Source organism: Oncorhynchus kisutch, linkage group LG13, assembly GCF_002021735.2.
Source record: "Oncorhynchus kisutch isolate 150728-3 linkage group LG13, Okis_V2, whole genome shotgun sequence".
In the NCBI taxonomy this organism is placed as follows: Eukaryota; Metazoa; Chordata; class Actinopteri; order Salmoniformes; family Salmonidae; genus Oncorhynchus; species Oncorhynchus kisutch.
The window spans coordinates 35077766-35091748 of NC_034186.2; the positions used below are offsets into that span (position 1 = coordinate 35077766).

The 13983-nt window shown below is 46.6% G+C and overlaps 1 protein-coding gene across 1 annotated transcript in view; it reads left to right on the top strand.

Annotated features, from left to right (window-relative positions):
• LOC109902970 (transducin-like enhancer protein 4) overlaps positions 1–13983 on the top strand; it is an 83398-nt gene that overhangs the window by 54348 nt on the left and 15067 nt on the right. The window contains 13 exon segments of the mRNA XM_031786096.1: positions 169–243; positions 959–1136; positions 1846–1862; positions 3106–3162; positions 3164–3241; positions 4987–5040; positions 6082–6252; positions 6380–6521; positions 6902–7071; positions 7498–7586; positions 9228–9477; positions 9567–9814; positions 10338–10485. Of these exon segments, the coding sequence (XP_031641956.1) occupies positions 169–243; positions 959–1136; positions 1846–1862; positions 3106–3162; positions 3164–3241; positions 4987–5040; positions 6082–6252; positions 6380–6521; positions 6902–7071; positions 7498–7586; positions 9228–9477; positions 9567–9814; positions 10338–10485 (1677 nt within the window).

Genomic DNA, 13983 nt, shown 5'->3' on the forward strand with positions numbered 1-13983 from the left:
GTTTGATAGTGTGTATTGAGCCACTCTGTGTGTGTTTGTTGTGTGATATATGTGCACTTGGTTCCATCACAAACAGGTGTCAGGTACAATATACTGTATATGTTAGGAACAGCACACGGTGGGGTAAGTAACGCGCGCGTGTGTGTGTGTGCATGTGTGCGTGTGTAGCACCAACAGCAGGTGGTCCAAGCAGTGGAGAGGGCCAAGCAGGTCACTATGGCCGAACTCAACGGCATCATCGGGGTGAGTCACCTCTATTCACCATGACAACCATTACACCCCCGACAGCGACACTATCAACACACACACACACACACACACACACACACACACACACACACACACACACACACACACACACACACACACACACACACACACACACACACACACACATACACACACACACAGCCTACAGGCAGTGGCATGCACACCTCTCTCTCTGCAGTGTTTATTATCCTGGGAGGAACAATGGGGTGTAAGTAGGCTGTAATGTGATGAGAGCTCAGACAAGCTCTCACTGGAAAGCCCCTGTACTTTCGCGCACACACACACACACACACACACACACACACACACACACACACACACACACACACACACACACACACACACACCAAAACAAGCTGTAATAAGACCCGGGGAAAACAGGTTCTCTTTATCTGTATGTACCCCCCTCTCCCTTTTCCTCCGTCCCAATCTTTTTCCCCCTCTGTTTTCTTCTCTCCCTCTGTCTACTCTTTTATATTTTGGTTTCTCTCTATTTCTCCTACTCCCTAACTCTCTCTCCCTTCTCCTGTCCTCCCTCCCTCTCTCGCCGAGGTCCTCTTTTTTCCCTCTGCTCTACTCTCACCAATTTTTCTCTCCATGTCTTCTGTCTCTCTCTCCCTCTAATCTTTCCTTGTTCTCTCTCTCCCCCTCTTCCCTCTCCCCCCTGCCCTGTCTCCCTGGTGTACAGCAGCAGCAGCTCCAGCACCTGTCTCACCACACCCCAGGTATCCCACTGACTCCCCACCCGTCAGGGCTCTCTCTGGGGGGAGGCTCGGGCCTACTGGCCCTCACTGGAGCCCTGGGAGTCTCAGCCCACCTGGCCTCCAAGGACGAACGCAACCACCTGGACCCTGAGCACCTGAGAGGTACGACTCACTGACTGTCCTCCACGTGAAGGACTCTGGTGGAGAGTTGTAGTACTGAAATGTGTCAGCTTTTGATACAAAATAACCACTTGGTTGGACTTTAATTGAACTCAAAGGGTGGCAGAGTATTATTATTTTATTTTATTTAACATTTATTTAACATTTATTTAACATTTATTTAACATTTATTTAACTAGGCAAGTCAGTTTAGAACAAATTCTTATTTACAATGACGGCCTACCGGGGAAATGCCTTTTTCAGGGGCAGAACGACAGATTATTACCTTGTCAGCTCGGGGATTCGATCAAGCAACTTTTCGGTTACTGGCCCAACGCTCTCTAACTACTAGGCTACCTTTAAGAAAAGCACTCAGTAAACATAAAACAACGGACAAATGGCACTTCGTTGCCTGCAAGGCTGTATATTGACTAGCGTGGTTATATGTTAAACTTCTAGGTCCCTGGTGCAGAAGAGAAAGAGACAGAGCAGACATGAATGAGTGAACAGGGGAAGACAGAGAGCATTGTGTCAGAGGAGTGGAGACAGAGAGGGCAGCACTGCAGATTGGAGACATGCACAATACAAAGCTTGTGTTTTTATTGCAGTGGGACAGGCCGTTTTTCAGGTTGACCTTGGCTTGCTGTGGGATTGTTGTTATTATTATCTATACTGACGTCAATTCCCTCCCCCCTCTCTGTTCCTTCCCCAGAAGGTGCGCCCAGCAGGGTAAGTAACCCCAACGTGTGTGTGTGTGTGCTTGTCCATGCGCTTGTGTGTGCATTTCGTGTGTATACAGTACGTGCGTGCTTGTGTGTGAGTGTGTTTATGTGACTGTGATGTAAAGTGAGGGGGAAAGAGAGTCTCTTTAAAGAGGAACTCTAAAAAACATATGTTTTGTTGGAGAGCTGCCATTAATTTAAAAAACAGTACTAGAATTATTAAAGCGAGTACAACAGTAGAACAGTGATATTGTTCTTTGACTAAGGTCCAATAGAACACTGGTCAGTTCTATGGAGACAACAATATTATGGTGATATGGGTCCAGTAGGATGGTCATGGGGCTGTCTCTTACTCTGTGGTTAGATATAACCTTGGTGTGTTGGAACTGAGGGAACTATTAGACAGCTGTCCTCACTCACACTCACTCTGATAATAACAGAAAGAGGGAGGAGTTGAGAGAAGAAAGGAGAGATATAGAAGGAGAGAAGAAAGAAAGAAGTAAATAGGGAGGGTACTCTGAGGGGAGCAAGTAAAAAGGGGAACATTTGACTGTGTCTATTTGATTAAAAAGTCTAAATGATTTAAGTAATAGCCTTTACTTAATTTTCTTAACCCCTTTACCCAATGGTTTGATAAGAGGTCCGGTTTGAATTTAACGTCCTTCAAAATATGGATGGAAGGAGGGAAGGAGGTAGGAGAGATGCATATCAATTTGTATTTGTTAAGTCGTGCCAATATTACATTTTTGAATTTTAAATAGAGAGGAAGAAAGAGAAAGTGAGGGGAAGAAGGAGAGGGGGAGTGAGAGATGGAGGAGAAGACTGGGGAGTTTGTTGAGAAAACTGTGGTTCTTTGTGTGTTCTGGTCATGTCCGTCCAACCAGCTTCCTTCCTGTGTCCTCTACAGTTCTAAGGAGCAGAACTTTCCGTAGGAGTCAACCGATGAAAGAGAATAGAGTTATGCCACATAGAGCCCAGAAATAATACTCCACTTTGATGTTTTATTCCTCTATTATGGGGAGTCCCACCATGCTCTTTATGGTATAAATAGCCAGAAAATGGGCTTCTTGTACAATGATCAGAGTCATATTTTACATGAAGTTTTCAGTGTCAGGGAGAAAGTTAATTCAAAATAACACATTCAGAAATGTGTTGTTTGGTTCCATTTTCTGTATGACTTATCTGCTGTGTGTTTTTCTCTTTTTTATGTGTGTGTGTGTGTGTGTGTTGTTGTGTGTGTGTGTGTGCAGAGTAAGTCAGTGTCATCGACAGACAGCCAACCGGTGGAGGAGCGCCAGGGCCCGTCGGGGGGGGTACTCCTCCTCCCAGGGAGGGGATGCAAAGAGGAGGCGCTGTGATGACAAAGAGCCCCTCCCACCTCACTACGTACGTACGCCATTCAATCAAACCTGTCGATGACACTGTATTAACGGTGTCTCTGACATCACAGGTTAACCGGGGGTCACACTCCTTCTACCAGTCAAATATGTGTTTAACTTGGAAGTGATTGATCACCAAAATAGATAACCCTAGTGAACATGATCTCTCTCGCTCTGTGGAATGAGTGTTCTGATTGACATAAATACACACATCACACCAGTATGAGAACTGCCTCACACATCACATCGGTATGAGAACTGCCTCACACATCACATCGGTATGAGAACTGCCTCACACATCACATCGGTATGAGAACTGCCTCACACATCACATCAGTATGAGAACTGCCTCACACGTCACATCAGTATGAGAACTGCCTCACACATCATATCGGTATGAGAACTGCCTCACACAACACATCAGTATGAGAACTGCCTCACACATCACATCAGTATGAGAACTGCCTCACACGTCACATCAGTATGAGAACTGCCTCACACGTCACATCAGTATGAGAACTGCCTCACACGTCACATCAGTATGAGAACTGCCTCACACATCACATCAGTATGAGAACTGCCTCACACATCACATCGGTATGAGAACTGCCTCACACATCACACCAGTATGAGAACTGCCTCACACATCACATCGGTATGAGAACTGCCTCACACATCACACCGGTATGAGAACTGCCTCACACATCACATCGGTATGAGAACTGCTTCATAAATCACATCGGTATGAGAACTGCCTCACACATCACATCAGTATGAGAACTGCCTCACACGTCACATCAGTATGAGAACTGCCTCACACATCACATCAGTATGAGAACTGCCTCACACATCACATCGGTATGAGAACTGCCTCACACATCACATCAGTATGAGAACTGCCTCACACGTCACATCAGTATGAGAACTGCTTCATAAATCACATCAGTATGAGAACTGCCTCACACGTCACATCAGTATGAGAACTGCCTCACACATCACATCAGTATGAGAACTGCCTCACACATCACATCGGTATGAGAACTGCCTCACACATCACATCAGTATGAGAACTGCCTCACACGTCACATCAGTATGAGAACTGCTTCATAAATCACATCGGTATGAGAACTGCCTCACACATCACATCGGTATGAGAACTGCCTCACACATCACATCGGTATGAGAACTGCCTCACACATCACATCGGTATGAGAACTGCCTCACACATCACATCGGTATGAGAACTGCCTCACACATCACATCGGTATGAGAACTGCTTCATAAATCACATCAGTATGAGAACTGCTTCATAAATCACATCAGTATGAGAACTGCCTCACACGTCACATCAGTATGAGAACTGCCTTACACATCACATTAGTGTAGCCTCTCATAAAAACATAATGGTTGTTTTTTTCCGGTCTGTCTATGTCCAGAAATAGTCTCATCTCCACCGTGGCCCTGATCTGGCTCAATACAATTAGGGGGTGATGTCACTCCACGTGATGTCAATAGGAATATCAGGCCATGATCACATCAAAGCGTTGTTGCCATGGTGACTAAGTGCCATCGCTGTCACCCGTATTCCCAGAGATAGAGGGAGGGAGAGAGAGGAGTAAAGCAGTGATATGGCCAAACAGAGTGAGAGAGGTTGTGTGTGCCTGACATAGTGAGGGAGTGAGCTGTGGGCAATGTTTATGTGATAGAGAATGTTTGTGTTTCTGACATTCTCCTCTCTCCTCTGTCTCACAGGACAGTGATGGAGACAAGAGTGAGGACAACCTGGTTGTGGATGTCTCTAACGAGGTAAGTGTGTTTGTCAACCATCGGCACAGATCTAGGATCAGCTTACCCTGACCCCAGTCAACCATCAGAGAGAGAACGCTAAACTGACCTTAAATCAGCATCCGATACTGCTGCGGAAAAACAAACAATGAGTCATATATAACTACTGTAGCTATACTGGCTGAAACCGGTCCGTATTGACCAGACCCTCCCTAGCCAATAGAACATAGTTCAAATGGAAAGCTGAGTCTCCTCTCTCGAAGACCCTGTTGTTTCACTGTGGCTGGTTAAGTACAGGAGAATAAGACACTTGCGTCGGGATTTTGAAAATAGTGAATATTATTATATAAGCACATTATTGGGAGCTAGCTTGCTGCTTTTCTTTCCTCTCCTACCGAGTACAGTCTCCCTGCTGAACACACACAACCACATATACACACACACACCTCATGCACACATAAACACACACACACACACACCTCCTTTCATCAGATGGCAGCAGTGTGCTTCCTTTATTTATGCAAAGCCGTTTATGCCCTCAGAATGTTTAAATTCTTTAAATACCTCACGCAGTGTACCAAAAGATGTTTTATCTAAGCCTTCTGTGTTTGATACTGCGCAGCACAATGCACAAAAGCAGGAAAGTCTCTTGTGTGATTTGTGAATACAGAACAATTGGAGAATTTGACAAATGTGCTTAATGGGTGTGTGAGAGGGAGTGTCTCTGGTGACTTTACTAGAACAGTCTATGGATGTTTGTTCTGCTCTGCTCAGACACAGTAGAATTGCTGACTGCAGCACACTGGGAGCAGATGGGAATGGTTTTATTTAGGTGGCTGTGGCAGGGAGGTAGACAGTCGGCTGAGTTTGACTTACAGTACCATACACAGGCCTCATGCACACTTGTGCTTCAACCCTTACAGATACTATAGTAATCTATAATGTCTATAATGTTACATATTTACGGGTTTTTCTTTTTTTCACAGCCAATGTGAAGGCTACTGTCTTCTTGCATGACTTTTGGGGTGATCTGGTCTCCCATATCTCTCTGTGTGTCTCCAGGAGCCCACATCCCCCGTGGGCAGCCCCCATCACTCCCCCCACGGGAACGGTCTGGATCGGGCCCCCACCCTGAGGAAGGAGTTACCAGGGTCCCCCAGGAGCCCCGGGGAGGCCCCTTCCCCCCAACCAACACACAGCCCCACCCCAGGCAAGGCCAAGGACCCAGCACAGGTATGATACATTCATTGTCAAGCATTAACATGGTGGCCAAAATCCACCAATTAAAAGTACTTATCACTTGTTTACAGTATCTGTATGGCGGTGCTTCGTTTGACAGTATCTCTTTACCTCTCTGCAGATGGAGAAGTCTGGGTCGCCGTTGTCTAAGTCGAGCACCCCGTCCCCCTCTCACCGTGAGGCCCTTACCCCTGGCCCCGCCGGCCCCAGTACGTCCTGCCTCCGTCTGCTCAGCAAGGCTGCCTCCTCCGCTGACCCCCTGGGTGAGTCAGACACCCCTGTCTGCCTGCCATACCCTATGTCTTTACCCCTGTTATTATACCCTTGCACCCCTGTTAAACCTTCAAATCACCCTACTGTGATCATATAGCCCTGTAATACCATAATTATACCTTCCATCTGATCATAGTACCATTATCCCACACCTACTGTGATGATATGCTCCTGTGGTCCCTTATTGTACTCACATCTGCCATATTCAGCCTGAAGCAATAAAGACGGCATTGTAGCCTATAAGAAACCGAGATGAACTTGATTGTTGACAACACATCTCTAGCAGTTAGACATCACCCTAAGCCTTTCTTACCCGCTGGAATGTAAGGTGTGGTCTCATCTCCCCCTCACCCCCTCCTCCCCTCTCCAGCTCTCCGCAGTCCCCTGTCTGTGCCCCCCGGTTCATACCCAGCTCACTTTGGGGTGGTGTCCCACGCAGGCCTCAACGGGGAGCTGGCTAGTCCCGGGGGTTTCGGGGCTGCCCTGACCCTCTCACCCCAGATCAGCACCTCCGCCGGCGTCTACACCCGCAGCCCCTTGGTGAGTTAGATACCACGCATCACTGGTCTCTCTGTTTAAAACATCTGTCTACAACGGCAGATCTTACTGGCTACATTATCTATAGTCTTTGTCTCTTCCTGGCACTTAATTGATCAATTATGTCTCTAATTCGCCAGTTAGAGTGCACACCTGGTTACCCAGGTCTTAATCAATTAGATTGCTTTCAATTAGAAAGCATGAAGGAAAACCAGTTGCCTAGAGGATCGAAGATGTGCACCACTCATTTAAAACAATAAATGTTTTATTGATGAAGATGGATTCTTAGTAGTATTTGATTTGGAAGCTTGTTTTGGATGAATTGTCAAGATTTCACTCAACTTGATGAGATTAGGATTTACTGAGATTTAAACTGTTACAACACAGGATGATTCTATTAGTAAACTCCTAATGTCTTGGTCCTCCTAGTCTCTCCAGATGGCGTATGAGTCTCGGTCCCACCTCAGGGCCCCAGGGCTGTCCTCCTCACTGCCTGGTGGATCCTCCGGGGGAAAACCGTACGTCTCTCTTCTCCTCCATCTAAATCTATCCAGACAGAAAGAAAGATGGCTGTTCTTATAGCTGGAGCAAGCCGCAAACTCTCCCATCACAAATAACACTCTGTACTAGAAGACTATTTCTCAACTTCTAATGCCATTACAGTGTTGACAGTCTTCAAGGTTTTAGCAAGTAGCAAGCACTTAGTTTTTGTAATAATATACAGATGTAGATTGCAGTGGTTGAAACTCTGTCCATTCTCTGCCTTCTCCCTCTCTCCAGTGCTTACTCTGTCCATTCTCTCCCTTCTCCCTCTCTCCAGTGCTTACTCAAATCAAATGAAAAATCAAATCAAATGTATTTATATAGCCCTTCGTACATCAGCTGATATCTCAAAGTGCTGTACAGAAACCCAGCTTAAAACCCCAAACAGCAAGCAATGCAGGTGTAGAAGCACGGTGGCTAGGAAAAACTCCCTAGAAAGGCCAAAACCTAGGAAGAAACCTAGAGAGGACCCAGGCTATGTGGGGTGGCCAGTCCTCTTCTGGCTGTGCCGGGTGGAGATTATAACAGAACATGGCCAAGATGTTCAAATGTTCATAAATGACCAGCATGGTCGTATAATAATAAGGCAGAACAGTTGAAACTGGAGCAGCAGCACGGTCAGATGGACTGGGGACAGCAAGGAGTCATCATGTCAGGTAGTCCTGGGGCATGGTCCTAGGGCTCAGGTCCTCCGAGAGAGAGAAAGAAAGAGAGAAGGAGAGAATTAGAGAACGCACACTTAGATTCACACAGGACACCGAATAGGACAGGAGAAGTACTCCAGATATAACAAACTGACCCTAGCCCCCCGACACATAAACTACTGCAGCATAAATACTGGAGGATGAGACAGGAGGGGTCAGGAGACACTGTGGACCCATCCGAGGACATACTCTGTCCATTCTCTCCCATTCTCTCCCTTCTCCCTCTCTCCAGTGCTTACTCTTTCCATTCTCTCCCTTCTCCCTCTCTCCAGTGCTTACTCTGTCCATTCTCTCCCTTCTCCCTCTCTTCAGTGCTTACTCTGTCCATTCTCTCCCTTCTCCCTCTCTTCAGTGCTTACTCTGTCCATTCTCTCCCTTCTCCCTCTCTCCAGTGCTTACTCTTTCCATTCTCTCCCTTCTCCCTCTCTCCAGTGCTTACTCTGTCCATTCTCTCCCTTCTCCCTCTCTCCAGTGCTTACTCTGTCCATTCTCTCCCTTCTCCCTCTCTCCAGTGCTTACTCTGTCCATTCTCTCCCTTCTCCCTCTCTCCAGTGCTTACTCTGTCCATTCTCTCCCTTCTCCCTCTCTCCAGTGCTTACTCTGTCCATTCTCTCCCTTCTCCCTCTCTTCAGTGCTTACTCTGTCCATTCTCTCCCTTCTCCCTCTCTTCAGTGCTTACTCTGTCCATTCTCTCCCTTCTCCCTCTCTCCAGTGCTTACTCTTTCCATTCTCTCCCTTCTCCCTCTCTCCAGTGCTTACTCTGTCCATTCTCTCCCTTCTCCCTCTCTCCAGTGCTTACTCTGTCCATTCTCTCCCTTCTCCCTCTCTCCAGTGCTTACTCTGTCCATTCTCTCCCTTCTCCCTCTCTCCAGTGCTTACTCTGTCCATTCTCTCCCTTCTCCCTCTCTCCAGTGCTTACTCTTTCCACGTCAGTGCGGATGGACAGATGCAGCCAGTTCCTTTCCCTCCGGATGCTCTGCTGGGCCCGGGCATCCCACGACATGCCCGTCAGATCCACACTCTGAACCACGGAGAGGTGGTGTGTGCCGTCACCATCAGCACCTCCACACGCCACGTCTACACCGGCGGCAAGGGCTGTGTCAAGGTGTGGGACATCAGCCAGCCTGGCAGCAAGAGTGCCATGGCCCAGCTCGACTGTCTGGTGAGTGGACACACACTTTAAAAGGCTTAACCAATAATATTCCTTGTTTTGCCGGTCCAATACACATGTTCTCTCTTCACACCAATCAGAACAGGGATAACTACATCCGCTCATGTAAGATTCTCCCTGATGGGCGGACCCTCATTGTTGGAGGCGAGGCCAGCACATTGTCAATCTGGGACTTGGCCACACCTACTCCCCGCATCAAGGCGGAGTTGACGTCTTCTGCTCCGGCCTGCTATGCTCTGGCCATCTCCCCTGACAACAAGGTCTGCTTCTCCTGCTGCAGCGACGGAAACATTGTAGTCTGGGACCTGCACAACCAGACCCTGGTCAGGTAAGAGGAGGAGGAGGTGGTTAGGAGGGGTATAGGGAGAGATATCGTAGTCTGGGACCTGCACAACCAGGCCCTGGTCAGGTAAGAGGAGGAGGAGAGAAGGATGAGGAGAAGGTTAGGAGGGGTATAGGGAGAGATATCGTAGTCTGGGACCTGCACAACCAGACCCTGGTCAGGTAAGAGGAGGAGGAGGAGGTGGTTAGGAGGGGTATAGGGAAGGAGGGGTATAGGGAGAGATATCGTAGTCAGGGACCTGCACAACCAGAGCCTCCGGTCAGGTAAGAGGAGGAGGAGAGGAGGATGAGGAGAAGGTTAGGAGGGGTATAGGGGGAGGTATCGTAGTCTGGGACCTGCACAACCAGAGCCCCTGGTCAGGTAAGAGGAGAGGGAGAGGGTAGGGCAGGAGAGAAGAGAAGAGCAGAGCAGAGGATAGGGGGAGGAGAAAGCAGGGTAGGGGTTTACTGTATAGACTATGGATTACATCTGAATGGCTGGGTGTTGATGTGATCTTCATGCTACCCAGGCAGTTCCAGGGTCACACTGACGGGGCCAGCTGTATTGACATCTCCAACGATGGGACCAAACTGTGGACGGGGGGGCTGGACAACACAGTACGCTGCTGGGACCTGAGAGAGGGACGACAGCTGCAGCAGCATGACTTCACCTCACAGGTACTGATGGAACACCAGAGACATTGTGCGATTAGCTTAGACTAGCTAAGATCAGCTCAGTAGTGCCTTTATGAGAAGCACTGCACCTGTTAATATATGATACATATCAGCCTCTATAGCAGACCAGTCACTGTTTCTCTCTGTTCTATCACATCACTGTTTGCACATCTACATATTTTTGTCACCGTAGGGTGCTAGAGCAGTGCCAAAAGTCTGAACGCCAGAAATTGACATGTGCAGGTGTACAAATGTAATTATTGCTGGCAAATATTAAGTTACAAGTTTGCGAATGCAATTTCAACTACAACTACTTTTTTAATGATCGTCAGTTACTTGGATACCTGCCGGGCTTCGACCTGTTGTTTCCAAAGTTTTATTTTGTTCATAAGTGTTTGTGTCAACCTGCTGACAGCTAGCTAACTAGGCTGCAATGGAGCCCGCATCGCTTGGAATAGCTAATAAACATTTCCAGCGCTGGGACAATATATTGTCTGGGACAATATTGACAATCCGGAGTTCCAATGCGGCAATTGTTTGCTTGCTGAGGATTACACGAATGAGGTGGCTATCCTTAGCAAGCACATTTCAAGTCTGTGTGAACTTATGGGGAAAACACACATTGGAACTTTCTCGTTCTCAGCTCATGTGGCTGGATGTAGCTCGGGCTTAATGGATGTATCCCTGCCTTGTCATCTGTCCCTATCCGAATTGCCTGTGCTACCTGGAACTTGCCTGCCAAGGAAGTCGTCTCCGTCTGCTTCTTCTCTTCCATAGTGGAGTAGACAGAGAACAGCAAGATGATTGTTCTAATCATCGCTGGGCCCATGTCACAAGTCGTGGAAACCGAAGACAGCGGCATGCTGCTAAGTGGACTGGAGTGTCTGGGAGAGGTCCGGAGCAGATTCACATGAGGAATATCTACTCCGCCCTGGTGCCTGATCTACCCGCGCCTTTATCGCTGGGACTGCCTGTGTCTGCGATGGCTGGACCTATCGCTGGTAGCTGTGGGAGGTCTGGACCTATCGCTGGTAGGTGTGGGAGGTCTGGACCTATCGCTGGTAGCTGTGGGAGGTCTGGACCTATCGCTGGTAGCTGTGGATGAATGTTATCCTGCTTCTCCTGGGCCCGTGAAAGGTTCCACGAATTGTGTGAGGGGTAGAAATGGGCGTATTTCTTCTCCGGCCATTGTATTGGGCAGTTAAATGGTGAGAAATGTCTCAGTCCCTGGAGCAAAAACAGATACAGGACATCAATAATCTGCTCCCAAACATTTTAAACCAGTATCAGGAAATTGAGTCTATCATAGTTCACGTGGGATTCAATGACATTATGAAGGGCAGCTCAGAACGCTGAAAATTAGTAAAAAAAAACTGATGGGGTCTCTGATTGACACCAACGAACGCCCCATAGTATCTGGCCCTGTGCCATCCCTAAATCGTGGCATTGAATGTTTCAGACTTTTATCCCTCCATAACTGGCTACGTGACTATTGCAAGTCTTTGGGTGTAACATTTGACCATTTTGATACCTTCTGGAAAGCTTGTTTTATAAGGAGGATGGGATCCATCCAAATCATCTGGGTTCCTGGATCCTGTTACTGTTGAAGTAATATGGCCACATGTTAATCTGCCTCACCTAAATCCCTTTTTTGTGGGAAGCTGCTATAGACCACCAAGTGCTAACAGTCAGTATCTGGATAACGTGTGAAATGCTTGATAATGTATGTGATAAACAGAGAGGTATATTTTCTAGGTAATTTAAATATTGACTGGCTTTCATCAAGCTGCCCACTCAAGAAAAAGCTTACAACTGTAACTAGTGCCTGCAACCTGGTTCAGGTTATCAATCAACCTACCAGGGTAGTTACAAACAGCCCAGGAATGAAATCATCAACATGTATGGATCACATCTTTCCTAATGCTGCAGACATTTTCTGTAAAGCAGTATCCAAATCCATTAGATGTAATGCTCACAATATAGTTGGCCTAATATAGTGTAAAATACGTTTTGTAGTGATTGATATGTTGATGTAAAGAGTATTTTTTTGGTCTGTAGTGTGTAATGAGGAACAACCAGACACTGCACTTGACACATTTATGAAATTGCTTATTCCAGTTGCTAAAATGCAATCATTACGAAAATGACTGTAAAAACTGTTAAATCCCTGTCGATTGATGAGGAATTGACAAATGGTATGGTTGAGAGGGGTGAGGCGAAAGGAATGGCAAATAAGTCTGGCTGCGCAACCAGTTGGCAAATGTACTGCAAATTGAGATATCCTGTGACTAAACTGAATAAAAATAAGCTATACTATGAAACAAAGATACATTATATAAAGAATGATAGTAAAAATCTTTGTGGCACCTTAAATTAAATTTAGGGCAAAAACACAAACTCAGCTCCATCATTCATTGAATCAGATGGCTCATTCATTACAAAACTCACTGATATTGCCAATTACTTTAATGATTTTTTTTCATTGGCAAGATCAGCAAATTTAGGCATGACATGCCAACAACAAACGCTGACACTACTCATCCAAGTATAACTGATCAAATTATGAAAGACAAAAGTGAGTGTGGAAGAAGAAGAGGGGGAAATGATTGTTGTCTATCAACAATGGCAAGACACCGGGGTCTGACAACTTGGAGGGAAAATTACTGAGGATATTAGAGGGGGATATTGCCACTCCTATTTACCATATCTTCAATCTTAACCTACTAGAACGTGTGCGCCCTCAGGCCTGGAGGGAAGCAAAAGTAATTCAACTACCCAAGCATAGTAAAGCCCCCTTTGGTTGGCTATTTGAGCCAGTAGTCAGCCTGTTACCAACCCTTAGTAAACTTTGGGAATAACTTGTGTTTGACCAGATACAATGCAATTTTACTGTAAACAAATTGACAGCCTTTCAGCACGCTTATAGGGAAGGACATTGATCGAAGCCTCTCCAACATAAACCAGATAAAATCAGGAATTCCCCAGGGCAGCTGTCTAGGCCCCTTACTTTTTTCAATCTTTACTAATGACATACAACTGGCCTTGAGTAAAGCCAGTGTGTCTCTGTATGCAGATGACTCAACACTATACACGTCAATTACTACAGCGAGTGAAATCACTGCAACACTTAACAACGAGCTGCAATTAGTTTCAGAATGGGTGGCAGGGAATAAGTTAGTTCTAAATATTTCAAAACTAAAAGTATTGTATTTGGGACAAATCATTCACTAAACCTCAACTAAATCTTGTTGTAATTAATGTGGAATTTAAGAAAGTTGAGATGACTAAACTGCTTGGAACTCAGGACTCTGGAGATGGGAAAAGGACCAATGAACCGGGGCGACAGCTTGCGGGACTCTACCTGAAGGGGCAGATCCTGAGTGGAAAACCATACCCTCTGCCCAATGCGGTAGCGGGGAGCTGGGGTCTGGCAATGGTCCGCTTGTCGACGATGCCTGGTTGGTCTTGAGAATAGCCGCCCTGGCTCTTCTCCAGGTAAGT